The sequence below is a fragment of the Podospora bellae-mahoneyi genome (genome assembly GCF_035222275.1).
Source record: "Podospora bellae-mahoneyi strain CBS 112042 chromosome 1 map unlocalized CBS112042p_1, whole genome shotgun sequence".
Taxonomy (NCBI): Eukaryota; Fungi; Ascomycota; class Sordariomycetes; order Sordariales; family Podosporaceae; genus Podospora; species Podospora bellae-mahoneyi.
In genome coordinates, this window is record NW_026946359.1 from 1,621,840 (window position 1) to 1,645,327 (window position 23,488).

Sequence of the window (23,488 nt, forward strand, 5' to 3'; positions counted from 1 at the left end):
GAGAGGACTCCGTTCCGTGGGGCCGGATGGAGGTTTATATGCGGCGCAGCTTTCACCCGTGTATAATTGTAACGAAACTTCTGCCTTGTTATCTATGCTTTCTTGGATCAGCCAACCTCTATGCATACTGGAAACGACCTGCCTGTTTGGTCTATACCAGCGGCGGGAATGGCTGACAATTAGGTACACATCGCTCTGGGTACGTTGAAACGCAGCGGCGTGGCACTGAGTTAGCAGCACCACAAAGGATGCATGGGCACGGCGCATACGGTCACACTGGTTGGATAAAGTCCTGAGGCGGCAAAGGCCAAAGGTCGACTGCCTCGAGTCAACTCACCCTCATTCTTGCTGTATCACTTATCCCTCTCGAAAGCTCAACACCATGGCCGACCAAGCTGCCGCACCGCCTCAGCCGCCTACTCAGCTCATCAAGTTCAGTGTTTACCTCTACAAGAAAGAGGATATTGACTATGATGAGTTTCTCAACTGGGTGACCAAGGAGTACCCCTCCAAGGCAGCCCCCATCATGAAAAGACACGGTATTGTGCAATGGACACAGGTCAGCGTCCTTGACAAAGACGAACATCTGAGAATCTCTGGCTTACACCCTACAAAACAGACCGTTACCCCTCCGCATTTCCGGACCCCCTTCCGCGCTGCTCTTCAGCACATGGGAAGGGACAAGTGGACGGTCCCCGACTACGATGTGGTCATGTCGTATTGGATCCCCACCCCCGATACCATGCAGGCTCTGACCCAGGACCCTGAGTGGATCGAACTGGAGACCAAGGAAGCAATGCCGCGGGCTAACATGACAGTTGGTCACTTTGAGATAGGGCATGAGATCGTCCAGTTCGGTGAAGTACGGTCTCAGGGAACTGCTTAGATCAAATAGATGTATACCTGTAAAATACCAGGGTGTATCTAGCTCAAGAAGAGCTGAATCGAAAATGAGGCCGCTTTCTCCAGTTTGGTATCACGTCATACTCAGACTCTCTGCAGTTACTACCAACATCTAGAAAGAAATATGTTGAAGTGGAACCACAGCAATCCTTCAATGTCACAGTTTGATTCTGGGCAACATTTGCACCCGCACCAATCTCATCCCACATGGCAACGAGTTTTCGAGTTGTTGACTTTGCTGCCTTGAGCCTTAAAGATGGGGTATTCGTATTTCCCTCGGTCTCAGCTTTCTTCAAGACATCCCGGTCGTTCACACCCGCTTCAGGTAGGTGTCATTATATATGCGCCTGTGCCATAACGGTGCGTATCTAGCTGACTTCGCCTCACACGGGTGTCTATCGCAAACAGTTACCGCCCGGCTATAGACAAGTTCCAAACACTACCACGTTAAATCCGGGTTTCTCGGCAGCTTAACAAAACGGGTAGTTCTCCCGTGTCGGGTTGCGTTGAAATAGATTGCTACAGGACCCTTCTGTTATAAGCCGTAGTGTTACTCACACATCCCTCCCTACAGGTTGCTTCGCCACGAGTTCTGGGCGTAAGGCACAGCATTTGGTAATTGCTTGCTGCTATTATTCCCCTCTCAGATTCTCGGCCATAATGGCTTGAATGATACTTAGGTACCTCGAAATAGCACACACTTTAATCGGCAGGTTTATGCTTTCCAGAAGGGAACTTTTCTGCGGCAATGTAGGTGGGTGGTCAAGTAGGCAGTATGAGACTGAGGAAGAGGCACAGCACTCAAGTCACAGAAGTGTGTGAGGCGAGTTCGAGGGATGGAATGAACTGCAGATTTCGAACCATGATCAGTATCATGGTAGTTGGATTTGTACTGCATACCCAGCCCCCACACAGATCTGTTAATGTATAATGTGGCTTGCTTACCCTTGAATTCCTCCGATTGTCTACCGCAACAGCCCTACCTCCCACGTGGATTTCTGGCAGACCTCAGTCCTCACTATTCTCCTGGTCCTTGGTACTCTTCCACTCACTTGCACTGGTCAATCACCCCGTCGCCCACCGGTGACGCTCGTACTCCTTGACCATGCACATCGTCAAAGCGTTCGCGACCGGCCTCCTCCTTCTCGCCAACCATGCCGGCGTCCTCGCTCAGGACCCGGGTGCCGGCGCACCCGATAACTCCAATCCCCTAGCCATCTACCCACCATGTGCTGTGAGTCCCGTCTTCCCCATGCTACTATTCACAAAACTAACCTGCGCATCAAGCAAAACTGCATCATCACCGCTTTCACAAACCACACCTTCTGCTCCTCCCCCCTAGACCAAGAATGCACCTGCACCTCCCCCGACTTCAACGGCTTCATGCACGAGTGCATCTTGGCCACCTGCACCATCCGCGAAGCCCTCTTCACCCACAACATCTCCTCCACCACCTGCCAAGTCCCCGTCTTTGACCGCTCCCCGGAAATCATCCGTGAGACCGCTGCCATGCTCATCACCATTTGCCTCCTCGTCGCCGCAAGAATAGGTTACAAGATCTACTACGCCGAAGGGGACAGGTTTATGTTTTCCCGGCCAAAGGCGCATACCACTTCCCAGAACGGGCTCTGGTGGGACGACTACGCGCTGGTTTTCCTGCTCCTGTGCGGTGGGATACCAGCCATGGTGTTGACCATCTTCTTTTTGGCGCCGAATGGCCTGGGGAAGGATATGTGGGCTGTCCCGTTTGAGGACATTGACAAGCTTTTCAAATTCAGCTTTGTTTCCGGGGTGTTGTATCTACCTCAGGTGGCGGCCTTGAAGCTGACGTTTTTGTTCTTTTACCTGAGGATCTTCCCCTCGCCGGGGACCAGGAGGGTGATTTGGGGGACGATTGTCTTTACCAGCTTGTACGGATTGACGTTTTTCCTTTTGGCCATCTTCCAGTGCTCGCCGATTGAGGATTGGTACAAGTGGGATGGCACCGGGACCGGGAAGTGTCTGAACAAGGATGCCATACAGTGGAGCTGCGCGATTATCAGTATTGTGCTGGATGTGTGGATGATTGGGATTCCGCTTTGGAGCATGAGGATTGTGAAGCTGCATTGGAAGAAGAAGGTCGGGGTGGGGGCTATGTTTGCTGTTGGTTTATTGTACGTTTCCCTACGTTGCCCATCCCGTCTTCAAACCGTAATCAAAGAGTGCCTGGCTGACCTTTCAACAGGGTAACCATCGTCTGCTGCATCCGACTGCGGTACATCGCCGACATCACCAGCTCGCAAAACCCAACCCAAGATCTCTTCAACATCATCCGGTGGTCCACGATCGAAGGCTTCACCAGCTCGGTCTGCGCCTGCATGCCCTTCATCAGACAAGTCCTGGTGCGCATCTTCCCCAAGGCGATGCGCACAGGAACAACAAAGAAGTCGACCTACGCATACAATGTGCACAGCTTTGGAAACACCCTCAAGAGCCACGGTGTCTCTGTCAACTCCGACATGACAGTCACTGTTAACGACCCAGGGTTAAATGGAAAGGTCTACCACAAAGACTTTCCATATCCCTACAACGTGCCACACTCGGAATCCACAGCCGCGTTGGCTGAGCGTGAAGGGGCAAACAGAGATGGGCAAGCCCAATATCAGGGGAGCGATGGGACGTCCGTGATCATTGTTCAGGGGAACACTCCGCCACCATCAGGAGACATTCCTTTGACAAATTTTCACCGGCCGCAAAGATATTAATGATTTATGTTAAGTGTATATTTAGTTTCTAACAAATATCAAAGATGTTTTCTTTTCTTCAGTTCGTTATCTTCAGGACGAGGTATGCCTTGTGCTCAGGGGTTCAAGGGGTCAATTCAGGATCTAACCCTAACCCTTACCTGCATACTATGTATCAAACCCCATATTCTAACAGCCTTTCTCACGTTGTATATAGAAAGCTCAACAATGGATATACTATCTTCACTTCCCCTCCTCAATACATGTCAATTATCTTCACCATCACAACGTCAAACCAGCCTTCTTCTCAATGACCTTCTCATCTGTTCAAACATTGGATTCCCCGCACATCTTGGCTGCAGTTCCATCCTCCCCACATTGCGAGCGGCCGGGGTGGGCGCCTCTGCCCCTGCCGTGGCAAATGACAGCACGAAGCTGAAATCCGAAACAATGGAGCGGCGCAGTCAACAGAGCTGAATGGGTTCGTTTCTTGTTGCTCTTCGTGGAATTCCCGCATTTCCCTTCTTCATGTCTATCTGAAGCAAGTTGCTTGCTGTCTGTGTCAGCGATCGCCAACCTTCGCCACATCTCCAACTTGCATTAGCTAATACTAATCACCAACGATGCCCAGTAAAGGGGTCCAAGTCTTCACTTACATCGGTATACCCGATATCTCCATTGAGCTCTCGGTCCCCAAGCAAACCATCACCCGACGAGACCAAGGCTTCTGGAGTGGCTCCCTCGAAGTCGAAGCCCGCAACATCGATAGTTTCTTCAACAAAAAAGGTCGCTTCACCTTCAAAGTCTTCCACCGCGGCAACCAAATCACAGAACAATGGATCGACGTCAACGCCCTAACCGGCAACGCCAGCGGCGGCACAATGGAATCTATAGCCGAAACACCCTCCATCTTCCACGACAACTTCATCATCTCCTACGGCCTCTACGAAGCCGGGCCCGGTCATGACCCCCTTCCCAACCAACACCAATGCTACGTGACCGTGACCCAAAACTACACCAACTGGATCACCAACCTCGCCCCCCCAGGCTCAGATTTTGAAAAGAAACCCTTCCACCGCCTCGTCCTCCCCTCCGCTCACGACGTGGGCATGAACAGCATGGAATCCAGCGCCGCCCTCCTCCGCAAAGTAGGCGGCGCCGTCGTCTCAACAATGCTCACCCGCACCGACGACGTGGTCTGCCGGGTGGTCGACAAGCTCTCGGGGTACCCCATCGAGCTCATAGCCCCCAACATCATCTACAGCCTCTCAATCACGCAAAAAGACTCGTTGGAATCTATGCTCCGAATCGGAGCGCGGTACTTTGAGTTTCGTCCCGCCAGACTCCACAGCAGCATCCGTGGCCGGGACGCGTTGCCGGACAAGCTGTATTTTATGCACAGCGCCATCCCAGGTATGGGGTATGACACCTTCCTGGAAGGCATCGTCAAGTTCCTCCGTGCCAACAACAATGAAATAATTGTGGTGCAACTCCGGTGGGATGGCGTCCCGTCTGACTGTACCCATCCTTCCAGCGAGGAGAAGAACCAGTATCTGGAGAAGGCGATCCGTGATCATGCCGGGGGTGAGATCAACGTGGGCAATCTCGATGACATGAAACACCGGACTATCTCTGAGTTGAGGAGGGATAAGAAGAGGTTGCTTATGCTTGATAGTGTGGATACTTTGTCGACTTATACTGATGATGGAAATGCCACGATCGACGGGCAGAGTATTGTGGATGCTTTCCCGCGGGTGTTGGAGGATAGGGGGGCGCAGAGGAGGGCTGGGTTTGTGTTGATCCAGTGTCAGGCTACGGCGACTAATATCCAGAAGGCGCTGTTGCATTCGATAAAGGATGCGGGGGTGACGACGAGTGTGTTGTTAGCGACGAAGGGGTTGTGCGATCATAAGACGCTGCCGTGGTGTAGGGATAATGTGATGGATCGGTGTGAGCTGGGGAAGACGGTGGTGTTGATGAATGATTGGCTTGATGGGGCGACGGTGGATGTGGCGGTTGGGCTGAGTAGGAGGAGGTTGGCAAAATGAGGGAGGAACGATTTCGAAAGGTGATGTGAAGAATTTATGAGTAGTTTTTCTCTAGCGATCTGGGTGGCTGTTTTCTGGGTTTCGATCTGTTAGTCTTTTTTTCAGCGAGCTCCGGTGTTTTATATGCCTTATGACGGCTGTGTATGAATCGTTGATTTTGAACCCTCATTGAAAATGGGAGAGCGCAGCTACGAATGATATCCCGGATGCTTGAAGACTTGCCTTTAGTTGGGCAGTTTCGTAACTGACGTCGTCTGGGGCCAGATATTGGGCCAGATCGGAAGGCGTGTGTCGGTTTCCAACACTTGCTCCTTCCTCAACCTTGGATATGAACCACGGGTCACTCATCCTCTTACCCTCTACGTCACTCGGAGGTTAACCTTCGCGGCGAGCGAGGACGTCGTTCTCGATGCCACGTTGCACTTGTAGTTTTCACCATTATGACCTGAAAATATGGCATACCTTACCTACTAAGTATTAACCTGCCAAAATCAAATCAGGCGTTCCAATCTCAAGTTTGTTTGCCCTATGTTGATTATTCATCACTCAGCCACTTGCTCGCTCACTCACTCACTCGACTTATCTCATTCGTTCATTTCTCAACCTCACACCATATCATCTCACACATAAAACCCCAAGTGTACAAATTCTCACAACCTAAACTCACACTATCCTCATCCAAGAGTCCCAACCTATCTCATATCTCAATCCCCATCTCGATTGGCTACTCACCGACGTCACCGTCACACAACACGCCCCCATCCCCACGGCTCTACCTTCCACAATCTCGATAGCGCCCATCATCCGAAGCTTCTTGTGAAACATTTCTCCCACCGTTCCCAAAACGGAGCCACGGCAGTGGTAACTTGCATAGGTGACACTGACAGCTGTCACCCGACTTGGCTCAACATACCTACCGAGTCATCAACATGCAGAACCTTGACCCAACTCTCTGGGGCAGTTGACAAAGTCCCCGACCCTCGTGAGGTAACAGTTCACGAAGAACAGTGAACCGCCAGAGCGGCCGAACAATGCATAATCCGGCGTTTGACTTACAAATAGGCGAATTTTTGAGGGGAGGAGTCGGACCGAGGCTATGATGAGGATGAGACTCGCAAATGCCTGGTTCAAGACCTATGTGTCCTCAGTTAATGGAACTTCTTTGATACGTAGCTACTTAGAGACCTATATGGCGCTTCGTAGACATTCTCAGCTGAATGAACATGATCATAAGGCTAGGTGTGGGTGTATGGAGTCCGGGGTGAGAAGCACAACATCCCCAAACATTCACACAGCAGCATGGCGGAGGATTGGAACCACGTGTTTGTTTTTTATGGACGAACCTTTTAATTTATGCAGGGCCCTCCTCCATAACACATCAACTAGGTAGTCAAGGTATGCTGTACCTCTGTGTCATAAACTGCCGTGCGAGGCAAGAAGAGCAACGAGTGCTTCCGGACCTGCGTTAGTCAGCCTGACCCTGCGTGATGCAGCATGCAAGTTGATGACCTCAGATAAACAAATTCTTGACAGAGAAACCGCTGGGTATCCTCAACCCCGATGATATTATGCCGTGTCGATGTGTAGTGAAGATATCGCATGGTACGGGCACCTGACCAACAACACCCATGTGTTGTTCAAAACAGGGATCCAACATTACAGAGCTTTGGGTCATCTCATTATTGTTGGGTTGTGGCATGTGAAATACCCGATTCTCGCTTGCAAAGGTGAATCTCGAGTAACCCCACTACAAAAAAAAAAAAAAAAAAAGTCAACACAGCCCCGTTAGTAAGGCTTGACATTTCTGACCTAGCCATCTGTCAGGTCGTTGGCATCGGACTCTGGGAGGCCAGGTCTCGTCTGGGGTGTCACGGAACAAGCTAATGCTGACGTAGGGGTCAAGTTGGTGGTGACGGGAGGACAACAACCTCATGCGGTGTGATGAAGACACTGGAGAGAGGAGACCTCACACAACGAAGTTGAGCTCCCCAGCCTCCGCTGGTAGTATCTGGCGTCATTGGGGAAACGCAGGACAAGTGACAAAAGAATCCTGAAACTCAGATTCCGAATATCACAAACACGCATCAGCCAACGAGAGCAGCGGAAAAGAAATCCCGGTCTTTGGGTAGGGACTGTTGTGCTGTTCCACGCAGGGAGGCTATGGGCTTCGGCTCTTGGTGAAACCGCAACCATGTGTGCGCCCGCCCATTGTATATCCGCCGAGACGGTGACGGGGCGGAAAAGGCGGGAAAGCTAGATAATTGCTCGCCAACAAGCACGCGGTCTCAAGCCACGCGCGCCCACCTACCTTACCTACCACTGCCGATTCCGATTCCGATTCCGATGTCGATCCATGGGCGGGCGATAAAGACGGATACCTTACCGGCGCAAAGGTCAATGACGTCCCCCAGCTTTCCTCCATCGCGTTTCAGCCTCCTTTGTCACATCAAGACGTCAGAGACTCGGATATCCCGTACCACCCCTCGACCCGAGAGAGAGGAACCGAACCGCTCCAAGACAGAACACCACTTCCCCAGTTTCAAAAAAGAAGGAATCCACATTCCATGCAAAGCTGTGGTAACCACCCTAGCAACAAACCCCGCCTACACCCGCCCGCGCGTGAGAGTGCGTGCGTATCTGGGATGTTGTGGGACGTGTCAACAAAGCTTCTGTCTGTCGAGTCCGAGGTGCGGAACGATCCGTTGTGCGACCCTTCTTCGAACCACCCTCCTTCCCCACAGTAAAGCCAGGAGTCGGGACGCCACATTAAGTTTATCGTGACCGATCCGATCGTCCCGTTCCTTAATCCGACTTCGTCTCATGTCCAACTCTCTGCTTGCTGAAGGTGTGTCGGGTAAAGGTCGCCGATCCACGCCCCGTTGTTACAATAGCTAAGGCATCAAAAACAAGCAACAGATAAAGTTCAACAAACAAAACACTACAATATATATTGCTGAGCCTATGATTCTAATCGAGAAAACAAAAAACAGAAACAAGTAGTGGTATCCAAACATGATTGATCGTAAACGTTTTTTTATCCAGACTACCTCGGGCCTCCTCAAGGGCTGAACCAAAGGGAGAAACAAAAGACCTGCCCAAGGACAAATCATGCCAGATACAATGAACAGAAGAGTCCGTCCCAGACAGGAGACAGCCGCACATACACAAGTAAACAAACAAACACACACACTCCCAATTCCCTATCAGGTGTTTGTGAATTTTTCCATGGCAATTCACACCGTCGGCCTTGTAGAAAGCGGATCCAAAAAAGATATCCTGGTCGTTCGTTACAAATCCTTTACATGCCCTTCTCGAGACCGCAGAGGACCTCGATGACGGTCGGGCCGGGCTCGATGTTGAGGCCAATGCCATCCTCAGCCTCCATCCCGCGAATGTAGGCGTTCTCGGCAGTTCCGTCGGGGTAGATGGACGAATCAACACCGCCCTGGGACATGCGGCAGCCGGGGAAGTCCATGTTGTAAGCCTGGGCAACGAGGGAAGAGCAGTCGGCGCCGGACCACCCCTTGTTACTAGTGTTCTCGAAGTCGAACTCGGCCCAGTTGCCGGCGTATTGGCCGTGGCTGGTGGTGGGGACAGAGTTTGGCGCGAAGGCGCAAACACCCTGTGTGTTGGAATCGGCAACAACAGACTTGGTCTCGCCGGGTTGGAGCTTGAAAACGAGCTGATTCTGACCCTCGACCTTGAAGGAGCCAGTCACACCGCCATCGGCACCGATCTTGTTGAAGCAAATGACCTCATAGGGGACCTTGCCAACGTTCTTGTAGTTCTGAACGTACTTGTAGTGCTTGGAGGCCTTGGTGGAAACGACCTGGAGGTTGGAGTTCCATGGGCAGCCGTTAGCAGTGCCGGTGTTACCGGTATAATGAATCTGCTCCCAGGTGACACGCTTGGCCTTCCTCTTGCTGGAGCCGCAGAAGGGTTTGTAACCATCTTCCGAGTTAGAGTCGTTGCTGTCCTCGCTCTCCTCCTTAGCAGGGGCGGGAGCAGGAGCGGGCTCAGGCTTGGGCTTGGGCGAAGGAGAGGGCTCTACAGCTGCGATGGATGCCTTGGGAGGTTCGGGAGCGGGTTCAGGGGCCGTCTCAGTTGGCTCAGGGAGGGGCTTGTGAACGGCCTTGAGGAAGGTGATACCGCCTTCGCGCTTCTCATGGATGCTGCGGTGGAGGTGGGCATGGCCGGAAGGGTGGGCAGTGGCGGTGAGCGCACCGGCGAGTAGCAGAAGGTGGGAGAGTTGCATCGTGAAAAGATCCAAAGGTCGTCAAAATATATAAACTTGGCCCAAAAATCCCTCTATGTGAATCGTATATGGTCGTTGAATCGATGCGCTGCCGTTGATTTGATGCTCCGAGTAACAATGTTTTGCAATTGATGCTTGGAGTCCAAAGAAGGGAGCGTGGTGAAAAAGGTGAAGATATCGTTGCTATGGGGAGCAGCGGAGAGGCGTTCGTGCTTTTTATCAAAAGAATGTCGCGAGACACAAGATCTCTGTAATGAGTGGATGGAAGCGCGAAAGGCGATGTTCGGCGAACAAAGAGGTTGGAGAGAGGGAAAAACGAAAAAGGAGAGACAAATACTTGAATGGGCGTGCGGCCAACGGGGGAGCAGGGTGTGCAGGGGTGCCGAAATGAGCCTGGATGTTTCTGCCGCTGGCCAACCCTTGGCTCCAAGACCGACGATCCGCTGGCGTTTTGACGTGACTGGTCGGATGGACCCCGTAATCAAACAAGGTTCACGCAGGTCCCAACTGCTTCCTATTGGTCGAAGGAGGCCATGCTTTTCTCCCATCTCGACAGAACTCGCGAAGTGCTCATGGAAGCGGACTCTTGAACGTGTCATCTGTGGACCCGTGCCACGTAATGCATCAGCGTATCTGGGATGCAGGTACTGCGGCTTTTCTTGTTTTCTATCATCATACTCTTCTTGCTCTCGAGTCAACACCACGGCATATCGAGTGTCACACCCACAAGCGACAAGCGATCTCCACCGAACACAGGGGGAGCACAGCGGCCAAGAGATGCAAAGCGGAACTACTGGCCGTGCCCTGCTTCTGGACCTGCTGGTCTGGGCCAACTTGGGTCCAGAATCGAGATGAATTGGCATTGCGTCCAGCGAAGTCACTAACATAATCCGCAATGCGGACCAGCATGTTGTGTTAAGCGCTCTCTTGGCCTTTAAAGCGTTTGATTGCAGCGTAGCGCGCCCTGGCAGCACAAGACGGGCCTACCCCAGGTCATTGTGCTCTGTTTCATCAAAACGCTGAAGGGAACGTTTGCAGGGGACTTCGACACCGTTTTTTCATGTGTCCACTGGCCCGTGATCCGATATCTTGTGTGACACTCGATCATGTTTCTTTCTGGCGGTTCGATATGCGGACCTCCTCACCAACCAAGCTGACCTCCCTCTTTTATTCTTGGACTAAGAGGGTGGCCATCGTCCAGAGCTGTGCCGCCGGGTGGCTTCCATTTGCGAAAACCCAATTGAGCAGCCACTTTTCCATGTGTGAAACATCCAATCTATGGTTCGAGAAAGAAGAGATTGTCGTCTGATGAGATTAGCAGATCTACCAGCGCGGTTGGCCAAGTTAACGTTTGTGTCCCCAGCACAGCAGACTTCTGCCATGATAACAAAACATTTCTAATCGTCAACTGTCAAACGTGATATCGAACATGTCTTGATCCAACCTGTGATGTTGGCTGTCACTGACAGCTCGCGTGCCCCACAGCTACAGAAGCGCAAAAGTGGTCCAAGCTTTCTGTGCCCCGCGACAGACAGACGACGGCAAAGCTAGCTTGTGGATATTTTCTGATATCCCAAATTTGGCTTGCCCATCAAAATCGACGACAGCGACAATAGGAGCCCTCCCGTTGAAACTACGATACTCTGTCAAATCGATCATCGTGACCTCGATATTCGAACACAACAGGATCACAAATACCAACGGTCTAAAACCCTGATTAAGGCCGCCAAACCCACCCAGCCGACAACCATCCCCCCAAAGGCCATAAGCAACTTCGGTGCAGCAGAATATCCCCCCAGTTCGAACACAAGAGGGGAAACTTCTAAACCGACCCCTCCACAAGACCCCCCATCATGCCGCTCGACACATCAACCTACGGCCTCGCCCTCCTTCGCGTCGACGGACGGAGGTGGAACGAGCTCCGTCGCATCCACGGCCAAATCCGCACCCAAGCCGCAGCCGATGGCTCCTCCTACCTCGAAATGGGCCACACAAAAGTCATGTGCGTCGTCACTGGCCCTAGCGAGCCCGGTCCGCGCCGTGGAGGAGCAGCAGGGGGAGCCAGCGGCGGTGGTGGATCGGGCGGGCAGTCCAAAGACGCAGAGGTGGTGGTCAACATTGTCATTGCTGGGTTCAGTTCGGTAGATAGGAAAAGAAGGGGGAGGGGTGACAAGTAAAGCCCTCTGCTATACACCATACCCCTTGGCGGCTCACAGTTATGCTAACAAAAAAACATAGGCGCACCCTAGAAATGCAATCCACCCTCTCCAACACCCTCGCCGCGACCCTTCACACCCACCTCTTCCCCCACTCCCAAATCAACATCTCCCTCCACGTCCTCTCCCAGGACGGCTCCCTCCTCGCAGCCCTCATCAACGCCGCCACGTTGGCGTGTGTGGACGCCGGTATCCCCATGACAGACTACGTGACCGCCTGCACGGCCGGTTCAACCTCAACCTACGCCGCCAACGACGAGGGCGCCGACCCGTTGCTCGATCTTAACCACCAGGAAGAGCAAGAACTACCCGGGCTGACAGTAGCCACCCTTGGTGAAAGCGACAAGGTCGTGGCGTTGGTGTGCGAGAGCAGAGTGCAGATCAGCCGGTTGGAGGGCATGCTGGCTGTGGGAGTGGACGGGTGTAAGCAAGTGAGAGAGATTCTAGATCAGGTTATCAAAGCCCAGGGGCGAAAGATGATCTTGGAGGGGACGGTAGACAAGGGGACGGGACTCAATGATATGGATCTGGATTAAGGCAGCATTGTCCCGTTGTCATATTGTATGTGTATCAGTGTGTTTGGTTGGAATGGCGTTTGGAGATAGCGTTTTATCCATCGGCCGGCGTTTTTGTCAGGAACTTTAACGATAACAGACATGGGAGCAAGGCAATGATTCAAAGGTGAGAAGAAGCCGGGTTCGTTTTGCTCTCATCAAAGTTCATTAATTCCCGTGGCCTGGAATTGGCTACCTACTTTTTGTGTTGCTGTGCTGTGTTGCCTCGGTCAAAGAATGCGCCAAACAAAACTCCCGTTACTGACCACCGGACAAAAGAGAGATAGAATACAACAAACTTTTGGTTTTCCTCCAAAATATCAAAGCTCGTCATGCTCTGCGGCAGGCCTGGCCCCGCACTGCTCGGCAGCACCAGTCTGGCACTCTGGTTCGGGATCCGTGGCCTCGGTCGCGGAGGACTCGGGTGGAACTCGAGTGGCGTTCTCTTCGGGAGTCAGAGGAGTGGGTTCCTCGCTGGCGGCGGCCTCAGTCGCGTCGGGGGTGTCCGCAGCAGTCGGGTCCGCCTCGGGCTCCGGAGTAGCCGGTGTGGGCTGCTCCACCGAGATGGCCACAATGCCCTCGGGAAGCTTCTTCTTGGAACCCTCGCCCATACGAATGGCGTCGATCCAGCTCTCCACCGTGGTGTGCGCAAAGTCGGCACCCTCAAAGTGGCGCCACCAGCCCCTGCGGGCGTTGATGGCGATGATCTCCACCTCGTTGGTGAGATCGAGGGCCTTGAGGAGAGGGGCGGCGCCGTTGATGTTGGTGGGTACCTCGTAGAAGGGGAAGAGGTTGCGCTTGCCTTGGGCGTATTTGAAAGAGAGTTGGGCCAGGCTGTCGAGTGCCTTCTTGGCCGAGTCGCTTTCGCTGTTGGAGACAAAGGCAAGGACGCAGGTGTGAGACTTTTCGGTCAGGCACTCTTTGATCAGCTTCTCCTGGGAGTTGATGGTGGGAATGGGCAAGGCCTTCTCGATGATGACGGGGGCTTCTTGTGTTGGAACCTCGGGCTCGGATTCGGCTGTGGATGACGACTCGGATGAATGGGCCTTCTTCTCGGTCTTCTTCTCAGTCTTCTTCTCAGCTTTCTTTTCCTTCTTTGCAGCCTTGGGCTTAGCAGGCGCTGGGTCAGGGTTGGGCGCTCCGGCTTGCGAGAGGAATGTGACCAAAGCCTCCTTCTTGAGCTCTCCGTCGTAGGTTACCGCCGGGGCATCTCCGCCCGGCAGAAGGATAAGGGTGGGATACTTGGTGATGCCGAACTTCTCCACGGCCTTGGCCTGAGTATTCCGCACCTGTCCGACTGTGATCACGTCGAGGAAGTCAATGGCAATGCTCTTGAGCAAGGAGGATGTGGTCCCCTTGTCAGTAAAGAGAAGAGCCTTTGGGGCGTCCTTCTCGTCATCCAAGAACTTATCCAGGGTCTTGTCCTCAACCTTGACAACGTGGTTGTTCATGGCTTGCACCACAGCCTCGACAATACCGCTTGCTGTTCTTTGGCCATTGTAGTCTTGCACCATCGGCTTGCCACCTCCCTTCTTTGGCCTGACAATCTTGAGCGTTGGGAAGCCCTGCACGCCCATCTGACCGCAGAATTGCTTGTTGGCATCATCATCGCAGTCCACCGCGGCTACCTTGGCGATCCCAGCCAGGTTCTTGGCAGCCTTTTCGTAGGCTGGCTGAAGGTTCTTGCAATGGCCGCACCATGGGGCATAGAATTCGACAATCTTGAGCGGAGGAAGTTAGCTGGAGAAAGCTCCAAGTGTTCGTCTGCCAAGCTACAAGGTTCAATATCACTTACAGAGGTATGGTTGCTCTTAGCAATCAGTCTGTCATAGCTCTTCGCATCCACCTGCAAGACAGGAGACTTCTTGGAGTAGAGACCAGCCTGAGCTCCTGGAAGCGCAGACAGCAGGGCAACTGCCACGGCACAGAGTGTGGGGTGATGCATGATGCCTGCTCTACCACGGCGGCTTGCTTGTTGCAGGTGTTCTGCTCCTGTGGATAGCGAGAGTGGAAGATGGATGGGCTAATAGACGTAGTATAAATATAGACGGTGTGGAGTTTGTTATCAAGTGGACACAAAGGAGAAGCAAGAGAAGACACTGGGCGGCAAAGAAAAGAGAACTAGTTCACCGGCCTTGCTCCCTGGGATGTCTTCACCGGGCATATATGATTAGACGATACACAGCACGAAGGTGAGTTCACTGCCTAAATAAAAGCTGGCATCTTTCCATGTTTAGCAAAAGAACACATTTCCAATGCTGTGACGCCGGTGCCACCTGCGATTGATGGAGAATCGACCAGAAGCAAGAGCATGGACCATCTCGTGGCTTTAGCTCCCTGCCCATGTGCCCCTCGGCCTGGACAGCGGAATGTGGGGTAGACTTGGCAGCCAGGTGCTCCAACATCGAGGAGCAACTGGCGCTGGAGCTGACGACTTCCAACCAGGCAGACAGATCTAGGAGCGACAAACAGGATTAGGGATATTGCTAGATATTTTCTCACTGCCAAACTCTCAGTCAACAACTTCTCTGCCTCACGTTTGCGATAGTGCCTACCTGCCTACCTACCCACGATGGACGCCATTCCCGCGGCCATCAAACAGGCCGATATCAACCTCTGGAAATGCGCCGCCAAAGCTGTGCAGCTCCAAAATGTGAAGCCCATCATCGCGTATTGGTGTGAATACTGGGTGGTCAGACAAATTCTGGCGAAACAACTGCATCTTGCCGATGAAGAGACTCTCAACTATACAACCACCTTGATGGACAAGCTGGAAGAGGTGCGTGCCAACGTCCTGCCAGCAATCTATAAACCCTGCGCTAACGTTGATGTTTCATGACAGACTAAGCAGGCATATGCCCACGAGGAAGCTATCATGGACGATGCCGCCAGCCAAGCCTATGTCGAACAATTCGCCCAAGAAACCCTCGACCGTGCCGAGAGAGTGGTCAAGGCCAACAAAGTTACCCAACAAACAGCGACGACGTTTGACGCAGCTGCTACCTTCTTTCACCTTGTTAATATCTGGGGGACTCCGGATGCAGAGACACAGCAAAAGATCAAATATGCCAAGTGGAACGCCGCGCGGATTGTCAAGGCGATCAAGGAAGGCAAGGACCCAAATGAGTCCAACCCAAAGCTGGAGGAACTCGAACAACCCGCTCCCCCACCCTTGGACCACGATGATCCGGAAGTTCAGGGTCTGACGGACACGTCATACGGCGCCGGGCCAAGATCAGTGACAGTGGAGGATGTTCCCGACGTGGATCTGCGTAGAGATGCTGCCGGCGTATCGTTACCTCAGAGCCCTGTTTCTGCCGGACCACCATCAGCGTGGGGGGATGAGCTCAAGTTACCAGGAGTGCCAACACAGCTCAATGATCCTGCGCCCAGATCGCCTTCTATTCCGTCACCAATCTCTCCACCGTCGCATAATCCAGCCAACTACCAAGGAGCCCCTGATCTCCCATCACCAGTTACCGGACCGACTTGGACGCAGTCGCAGCCTAGTCCATTGGACACGCCTCCTCCCGTATCATGGTCACAACCCCCGACTCAACCACCTCCCACCACCGGGTGGACGCCATCTCCTGCGGCTCAACAACAGCCCTACGCCCCACCATCAGCGCCTCCAACCTTTGCTATGAACAACCCGTCGACAGCTGCAGTGGCTTCCCCGCCCGTCAGCCCTCCTACAAATCCTTATTACATGAACATGACACCAACAGCTCATACCACACATCCACCTGTGCCCGCCGCGTACGCACCTGCTCAAAGTGGCCTCGTGGACGAAGCTGCCATGGTTGGGGCTCAAAAGCATGCCAAATGGGCTATATCTGCGCTGAACTTTGAGGATGTGCCGACAGCGGTGAAAGAGCTGCGGAGGGCATTGGAGCTTCTTGGTGCGACATAGCTGGATTGTGATACCATTGATAATAACGATTATATGCAACTAATGCATCGCCCCCGTCAACTACGTCTACATGTGGATTTCCTTGGGAGGCCTTAGCGCCCGAGCCGGCGTTCAGCGTTTGTAATATGACCTTGTCTTGCGAGCGGTTCTTCTCGAAACCAGACTGTCGGATCCTGAGGCAGCGCCTTGCTGCATGTCTCTGACAAGGGGCGAAGGCTAGAACCGAAGGGGTGGCCAGCAGTTCGTTGCGAGCCACAGAGGTGTCACAAGCGCCATCTGGTGTAACGAGTGCAACAGACCGCGAGCGCACAGCAGACGCAGGCAGTGTATGAAGTTGACAAGCTGGCTCCATACGAGCCCCATGACATGACTTCTGACAGGGCCTGCTCCGGCAGGCTAGAGCGAGGAGATGCAAAACATCATGTCTGTGGTTCTGCATGTCTATCAGTCGTTTCTGCATTGGACTGACACTTGACAACCTTGCGAGAAGGTTGGTGCAGGTCTGGGGTCTCTGAGTGGTTCGGTCCGAATTGCCTTGTTTATTTTAAGCAGGTGGCAGGTTGTAGCTAGGAGAATGGCTCAGTTACTGGGCATGTGTCTTGGTGGGGAAGACTTTGTTTGCAATGTAGCGAGTTCAGAGGAATTGTATAAATGCATCAACGAATCGCGTGTTTCCCATTGCCTGTTTGCCTTGGTGACGCCCCGACAATGACCACACGAGTCAACGAAAACCGACCTCACACCGAAAGCTCAGGCGGGAATTGATTGAAGCTCACAACTGCAGCTGCTTCCCCGTCGTACATACGACTCATTCGTTTATCGTCTTCGCTCTTCTTCGTTTCTGTCATTCTTACAATATCACCTTACTTCCTATTGTTTCTGCGACTTGCAGTCGAGGTTACAGCTCCACTCACTTCCGCCCCCCAATTACAAGTACAGGTTCGGTGAACAGCTGGCGGTGGTTTGGGGTCGGTATCTGGCCTGCCCTGGTCGCGCGGTGTGCCTTGCGTTACTACACACCCTGTAGTAGGTAGAGTGCCTCGCCTCTTGGACGCTTCACTGTTGTGCGGCACCCTGTGATCGACATTGGGCACAACTAGGTGGATGAAGAATCGAGCAGTTTCAGCTGCTGTGATATAAGTTTACCTTGCTACTCGGTTCATATCTACGACTCAAAAGCATAACCCAACTGTCATTCTTTCTACGGTACGCCACTATCTGTGCCCGCCTGTACAAAGAGAAGCTAACAATCCAGCTTATACAGATTCACAAAGGAAATCGACCGCCAACAATCAAAGATGGATAACGGCGACAGCACCTGCAATAGCAACTACACGTTCAGCAGCAGCAGCGGATGCTTGTCTTCATCTACAACCTCCACCAGCTCTTCGACCGACTGGAGGCCACGGGTTTATACCCCTTTGCCACATGTGCATGTGCCAGTGGCAACTATTTCAACCACGAGATGCGCAAGCCAACGTTGAAACTGATGGACTTGGCCGTGGCACTGGGTCTGGGATTTTAAGGAGGTTTTGTTGGATGACCTAGACTTTCAAGATGCTCGTTTGAAAAGTCAACACATGCCGGTTTTTGAAACCAACAGAAGAATCAGATCAGTCAAATCGATTAGAGAGTCACACCGTACAAGCCTGATATGCAACCGAAACGCTCTTTCCTTCAGTGACATGCAGCAGGGCCACGCACCTTCCCTGAGGATTGATGTCATCACGTCTCGGGACTGGTCGTTTGAGGTTTAGGTTCTGCATCCAGGGCAAGAATTTTACCATCAATGCTACTGTTCTGATTGATTTGCTAAAGTTGCTGTTTCCAGAACTCGCCTCTGACTTTGTGGCACAAGGGTGTCTGGCAAATGGTGTTTTTGATGTGTTTTCTTCCACCGAATTCTTCGTTCATTTCCAAGATATAAATTCGTTTTCTTTCACGATTTTCAACACGAGTCAACATATCATATTTCCTTTTGGCTTGACGCCCGTCACCTATTACTCATTGATTCTCGATTTCGCTAGATCAACATACACCATGTCGACGGTCAGTTTGACCATTAGCTTGGCCGCCATGTGCCTTGTATCTGGTATACAAGCACATGTGGTGATGAACACTCCCGAATCATACGGCCTCCACGAAGGCACCCCACTCCTTCATGTCAACCCGCTCGATGGCGTCACTTACAAGCACCCTCGTTAAACTAATTATTTCCATCACAATGGACTCACTGTCATGGAGGCTGGAAATGTCACCAACGTTAATTTTACTGGCGGCGCTCAACACAGAGGCGGCTCATGCCAGTTCAGCATCACGTACGATACTCCCGACAATGGACAGTTGAACGAGAAGACAAGGTTCAAGACTATATACACCACCATCGGGGGCTGTCCGGCGCAGTTTACGAATGAGATGGCAAACCTACCTGCGCCATATCATGATGCTGAGCAACGACTAGACACTGAGCATTGTGGTAATAACACTGAATTTAATGGCATGAGGAATTTCCTGGTACTTTTGGCCGAAGTTGTATGTATCATGGAATTGATCCCTGAGACTATGGTTTTGACGATATTTATAGCTTGAAGAATGGTCCCACGGTGTTTGCCTCATCAACTACCCTTGTTATCGTCTCTTCAACGGTATTTCCGACTTTTACTCTGGGTTTGTCTGTCAATGTCACCCACTTCCTCTCTTCTACGGTGACGCTAGGGACTGGAACCACCACTATCGGAGTACCATCCATAACGCCAACAAATGCGGTCACCGTCTCATCTACTGGCGAAGTCTGTGAACCCGACACCTCTACACCAGCAGTCACCAACACAGCCCCTTCAACCCCCCCCACCCCCACCCCCGGAGGAAACTACACCGCCAGTAGCCACCACCTCAACCAAAAAGCCCGGAATCACTTCCATACTCCCCATCGAAGACACGACGCTCACAACCTCGACTCTCTCAACCACACCCCTCCCGCTCGCTACTGCTCCACTGCCAGGATCAATCCAGATGCCCAAGCCAGCGGCCAACGCGGTCCCATGCACAAAGCATGAGCGAGGAGGAGGAGGCTTCGTTCCTTTGGTGAAGTTTTGGGAACGTTAAGGGAGTATAGAATCATGATAGGGCAGTTGGTAATACGCTTGGACAGTACAATTTTTGGAGATTGTAATTATAGCTGATTAGGTCGCAATATCACAGTTTTGTGTTTAAAATTTGCTAGATGTGTTATCATTATCTTTGGTGAACTGAGCTTCAACGTAAAAGGCAAGTCAGCCTCCTACCTACTTATCCTTTATCGCTGGTTGATGAATTATCATTTGAAGCCTATCGGCAAGATATCATCGGGGGAGACTACGCTCACATGTTGGCGTGGGGTCATTTCGTTGAGGTCCATGCTCATGCCCTACTTGTGCAGCAACAAGAGCAGCATACTCCCTCATACCCACGCTCCCATCCCTCAACCCAGCCCTAACTCGGAAAGAATCAGGGTGATATCGTGCAAGATCAGTGTCAAGCTTCACCGCGGGCAGTTCAACCTGCTCAGAGTCCTCCGAATCAACCGACGAGGTCACGGTACTTAGACTCACGTGGTGCTCTTTACCCTTGCCCTTACCTTCTTGCTCGGGCACAACAGAGGTAACATACAACCACCTGTTCCCCGTCCAGACCTTTGTCTGCCTCAACTCCCGCTCATCAGAGGCCACCTCCCTCAACAACCCCAACGCCAGCATCAACCCGACACCCTCCCACCAAACCCCCGTAAACGGCACCCAAAACTCCTCCCTTGCAACTACCCCCCCCCCTCAAATCCCACTCCTTCCCCAACCCTCCATCCTCCCTCATCCGTCGCAAAATCCACAAAATCCCTAACCCGCACCGCCTCAACCTCTCCTCCTCCTCCAGTGTTTTATTTTCTTTGCGAAAACACCACCCCCACCCAGCACACAAATCCTCCAACAACCCCCTCAAACTAACAACCCACACCCCCGTCCTCAGTATCCCCTCCCTCCAACCTCTGAACTGTTCCACTCTATTCAACCCAAGCGGGCTCACCCGTACCAGCCTCTCAAACATCTCCCGAGTCACAGTCCTGATCTTTACCGCCCTAATCTTCCCCTCTATTCCTACCCCGATCATGCCAGGACAAGAAGGGATCAAGACACAATGCGGACTGGCCGCCGCCCACGACTTGATAACCGGCACGTCGTCGTCCGTGCAAGAGATGGAGACATGTCGGGGTAGGTAGTTTACGTGGGGGGGGACGTAACCCCATATCGCCATCGCGGCCGTCCCGGTGACCATGTACCGCGTGTGAGAGAGGATATGATATAGCATGTCCAGTGTTTTCTTCAGGGTGGGGATGGACATGACTGACTGGGAAAGTCTAGGGGGGGAGGAGGGGGGTCGTCTTGTTAGTGCTGGAGGGTGGTTTCTCACCTGCTGTTGAGATTCTGAGGCAGTCGCTGTCGCGGTCGTGCCCCAAGGCGTGGTGGGGAGTGACTTTCCGTTCTGACGACCAGCATCAGTGACATTCGGTCCCCATGTCTTCTTCGACACTCTAGCACGGTTCCAATTGATACGAGATCTCGAGTTTGATGGCTCTGGATCTGGCTCCGCCTGGGACTTCTCCTTGCCCGCAAAATCTCTAACAACTGCTTCTAGTTCCGACGGCGTGTAGCTGCGATCGTCACTAATGTCACAGTTCCCAGCAAAGCAGAGAAGATGGCACATTATCTTTGTGAGAAAAGTCCGGAAAGGCGCCATCTTGAAGTCTGAAAGAAGTATGCCAGCGTACTTCCCATGTCTGGTATCCGTTTGTTCAAATACCTCTAATAATCTGCACATATAAGAGGAAAATTACTAACAACGCACATATTCTGCCAGCAGCTTCTCAAGACAAGTCCATTGTTCACCGGTCTGGCTTGTTCTGGATAGCCTGCACACAAAGCTCCAACCGTCGAGGCACCACTCGAAAACTCACCGTGCAGAGAAACAAAGAAAAAAACACATCGGTGGCTATTGCTGGTTTCGTCTCGTCAATGTACCCGGAGGACCAAATGAATCTCTTTTTACGCTGCTACCTGTCTAGCTTGATGAGTTGCCCTTGCCCGCCTAACGCCTAATCATACAGCGAACGCCCCGAAAAACTGCCCGCCGAAGGGGTATGTAGAATTAGTCGTCAATGTTCAAAGTTCATCCTCCACATCCATTTCGTCCCCATTCGCTTTGCCATTGGCACCTGGAGTGTCCTTCTTTGGCATCGTCGCCTCCTTGTCGATCATCTGCCTTGACACCGCCACGATGTTGTCCTCGATCAGCTGTTGTCCGACATCTTCCAAATGCTTCTTGGGGTCCAGCTTGCCGACATAGCGCGTCTTAAGCTGCTCCTTGGTGAGCTCTGTCTCTTCCTTGACCCTCTTCTCGTATCCCTCTGCAAGACTGACTAGGCGCTCGAGACGATCCTTTGTTCGTTGACCCTCGCAATGGAAGTCCTCCATCTGAAGCGCCTCTGTCCACTCTTGCTTGTGTAGGTTCATCAACATATTCTCCTCGAGGGCCGTCTTTCTGTAGTTGATGCCGATCGAGTAGTAGTGGCGGTTAAGGCCGTGGATAAGCGCTTGAATAGAGGGCTTGTTCAGATGGCCCAAATTGGAAGTGCTTTGCCGGGGTTCCTGTCCCATGATAAGGGACTGTGGGTTGATCAAACGGAAGGCGTCGATGACGACCTTGCCCTTGACCGACTGGATTGGATCGACGACCACAGCAACAGCACGCGGGGTCAGCTGCTCAAAACTCTGCTGGGTATTGATATCGACAGACGAGAGCCAGCACCCGAAACCGGGATGCGAATGGTACCAGCCGACAACCGACTCGGGCCTGTTTGGGGGTGGACTGTTAGTCTTGGTCCGCCGCTTGCATCAGCACCAGTGATTGTCCCTACCTTCCTGTTTGCCGAAGCATGTCCATCATCTTGGTCTGGAACACGGGGTCGACAGCCTCCACACTAACACCAGTACCGCTCTGAGGCATCGCAAACACATCGACGACACGAACTGTGAAATCATCGACAAACTCGCCCAGCATTAGACCCATGACTTCCATAGGGACGCCGGCGCGGCCGTGGCGAAGCATTTTGAGGAGGGCGAGGGACGAGATGTAAACGGTCTCGGAGTTATCGATGAGATTGGTATTATCCTAAGCACTTGATATTAACATCTCGGTGTTTACACATGTGTGGCCTGCCAGGTATGCTGCAGTGGGTAGCTCTGCAGTTGGTGGAGGACCTACTGTCCCAGGAGCAGCTCCCATGCCCATGCCAGGGCCAGCGAACATGGTTCTCAATCGATCCATTTCAGCTGCTTTGATGTTTGGGAATTACTATTTGAAGTGTGAGAAAGGGAAGACAAGTTGGTGCAACCCGTAGCGAAACAGCAGAATGGTTGGAGGAGGTTGTGGTCGGAATGGCTGGAAAGTTGGTGATGTAGTTGGGAGAGAGCTGATGTCCATCAGCCGCCTACAGCTTGCCCACCAAGGCGCGCTGTGGTTGACGAAAGCTCTGGCAGCCTGCACTAGCTTACCTAATGCACTGACCGCTATGAGCCGGGGGTTACTACTGTTTATCGATAAGATCATTTCACCCGCCGTATCAAATGCCCCACACGACCCCTGTCGCTTGTACTATCTCAGCCTTGCATATACCTCTGCCACGGTTATTAATGTTAGCGAGACAGGGGTCTTTTGGTGGAAGTTGTGCTGGGCGCACTAACATCTACTTCGCCTGCGGAACTGCATGCCACTTCCAGACCTTATCTTATCCAACCACGGCTCACAAAAGAGCTGAGGTAATCTGAGCTAAACATTCGCACCCTTGCA

General features: G+C 52.5%; 12 protein-coding genes across 12 annotated transcripts; 8 read left to right on the forward strand and 4 right to left on the reverse strand.

Annotated features, from left to right (window-relative positions):
- Positions 1-382: 382 nt before the first annotated feature.
- Positions 383-1,099, forward strand: QC761_105240 (uncharacterized protein; the record flags this gene model as incomplete). Its single annotated transcript, XM_062873776.1, has 2 exons — positions 383-559; positions 620-1,099. 2 exons carry the CDS (start codon positions 383-385, stop codon positions 884-886), a joined length of 444 nt encoding a protein of 147 aa, XP_062736848.1. The 3' UTR covers positions 887-1,099.
- Positions 1,100-1,553: 454 nt separating this feature from the next.
- Positions 1,554-3,831, forward strand: QC761_105250 (uncharacterized protein). The gene is made up of 3 exons (XM_062873777.1): positions 1,554-2,137; positions 2,191-3,056; positions 3,128-3,831. The coding sequence occupies exons 1-3, from the start codon at positions 2,009-2,011 to the stop codon at positions 3,645-3,647; spliced, it is 1,515 nt and encodes a 504-aa protein (XP_062736849.1). The 5' UTR covers positions 1,554-2,008; the 3' UTR covers positions 3,648-3,831.
- A 418-nt stretch (positions 3,832-4,249) lies between these two features.
- Positions 4,250-5,674, forward strand: QC761_105260 (uncharacterized protein; the record flags this gene model as incomplete). The annotated part of the gene is made up of 1 exon (XM_062873778.1): positions 4,250-5,674. The coding sequence occupies one exon, from the start codon at positions 4,250-4,252 to the stop codon at positions 5,672-5,674; it is 1,425 nt and encodes a 474-aa protein (XP_062736850.1).
- A 3,298-nt stretch (positions 5,675-8,972) lies between these two features.
- QC761_105270 (uncharacterized protein) lies at positions 8,973-9,929 on the reverse strand (the record flags this gene model as incomplete). Its single annotated transcript, XM_062873779.1, has 1 exon — positions 8,973-9,929. One exon carries the CDS (start codon positions 9,927-9,929, stop codon positions 8,973-8,975), a length of 957 nt encoding a protein of 318 aa, XP_062736851.1.
- A 1,100-nt stretch (positions 9,930-11,029) lies between these two features.
- QC761_0005400 (uncharacterized protein) lies at positions 11,030-11,350 on the forward strand (the record flags this gene model as incomplete). The annotated part of the gene is made up of 2 exons (XM_062871817.1): positions 11,030-11,189; positions 11,251-11,350. The coding sequence occupies exons 1-2, from the start codon at positions 11,059-11,061 to the stop codon at positions 11,348-11,350; spliced, it is 231 nt and encodes a 76-aa protein (XP_062736852.1). The 5' UTR covers positions 11,030-11,058.
- Positions 11,351-11,536: 186 nt separating this feature from the next.
- On the reverse strand, positions 11,537-14,947 carry QC761_105290 (uncharacterized protein). Its single transcript, XM_062873781.1, has 2 exons — positions 14,495-14,947; positions 11,537-14,420 (listed from the first exon to the last, which is right to left on the reverse strand). Exons 1-2 carry the CDS (start codon positions 14,642-14,644, stop codon positions 13,020-13,022), a joined length of 1,551 nt encoding a protein of 516 aa, XP_062736853.1. The 5' UTR covers positions 14,645-14,947; the 3' UTR covers positions 11,537-13,019.
- Positions 11,783-12,857, forward strand: SKI6 (Exosome non-catalytic core component; the record flags this gene model as incomplete). Its single annotated transcript, XM_062873780.1, has 2 exons — positions 11,783-12,102; positions 12,168-12,857. The coding sequence occupies 2 exons, from the start codon at positions 11,783-11,785 to the stop codon at positions 12,679-12,681; spliced, it is 834 nt and encodes a 277-aa protein (XP_062736854.1). The 3' UTR covers positions 12,682-12,857.
- QC761_105300 (uncharacterized protein) lies at positions 14,055-16,612 on the forward strand (the record flags this gene model as incomplete). Its single annotated transcript, XM_062873782.1, has 2 exons — positions 14,055-15,478; positions 15,542-16,612. The coding sequence occupies exons 1-2, from the start codon at positions 15,272-15,274 to the stop codon at positions 16,610-16,612; spliced, it is 1,278 nt and encodes a 425-aa protein (XP_062736855.1). The 5' UTR covers positions 14,055-15,271.
- A 1,298-nt stretch (positions 16,613-17,910) lies between these two features.
- On the forward strand, positions 17,911-18,096 carry QC761_105306 (uncharacterized protein; the record flags this gene model as incomplete). The annotated part of the gene is made up of 1 exon (XM_062873783.1): positions 17,911-18,096. One exon carries the CDS (start codon positions 17,911-17,913, stop codon positions 18,094-18,096), a length of 186 nt encoding a protein of 61 aa, XP_062736856.1.
- Positions 18,097-18,850: 754 nt separating this feature from the next.
- Positions 18,851-20,082, forward strand: QC761_105310 (uncharacterized protein; the record flags this gene model as incomplete). The annotated part of the gene is made up of 2 exons (XM_062873784.1): positions 18,851-19,126; positions 19,328-20,082. 2 exons carry the CDS (start codon positions 18,851-18,853, stop codon positions 19,361-19,363), a joined length of 312 nt encoding a protein of 103 aa, XP_062736857.1. The 3' UTR covers positions 19,364-20,082.
- On the reverse strand, positions 19,954-21,489 carry QC761_105315 (uncharacterized protein; the record flags this gene model as incomplete). Its single annotated transcript, XM_062873785.1, is given in 3 exon segments — positions 19,954-20,405; positions 20,410-21,124; positions 21,481-21,489. Coding segments are annotated over 3 exon segments (1,176 nt in total).
- A 312-nt stretch (positions 21,490-21,801) lies between these two features.
- Positions 21,802-23,153, reverse strand: RPN11 (multicatalytic endopeptidase; the record flags this gene model as incomplete). Its single annotated transcript, XM_062873786.1, has 3 exons — positions 22,904-23,153; positions 22,557-22,810; positions 21,802-22,492 (listed from the first exon to the last, which is right to left on the reverse strand). The coding sequence occupies exons 1-3, from the start codon at positions 22,964-22,966 to the stop codon at positions 21,802-21,804; spliced, it is 1,008 nt and encodes a 335-aa protein (XP_062736859.1). The 5' UTR covers positions 22,967-23,153.
- Positions 23,154-23,488: the final 335 nt, after the last annotated feature.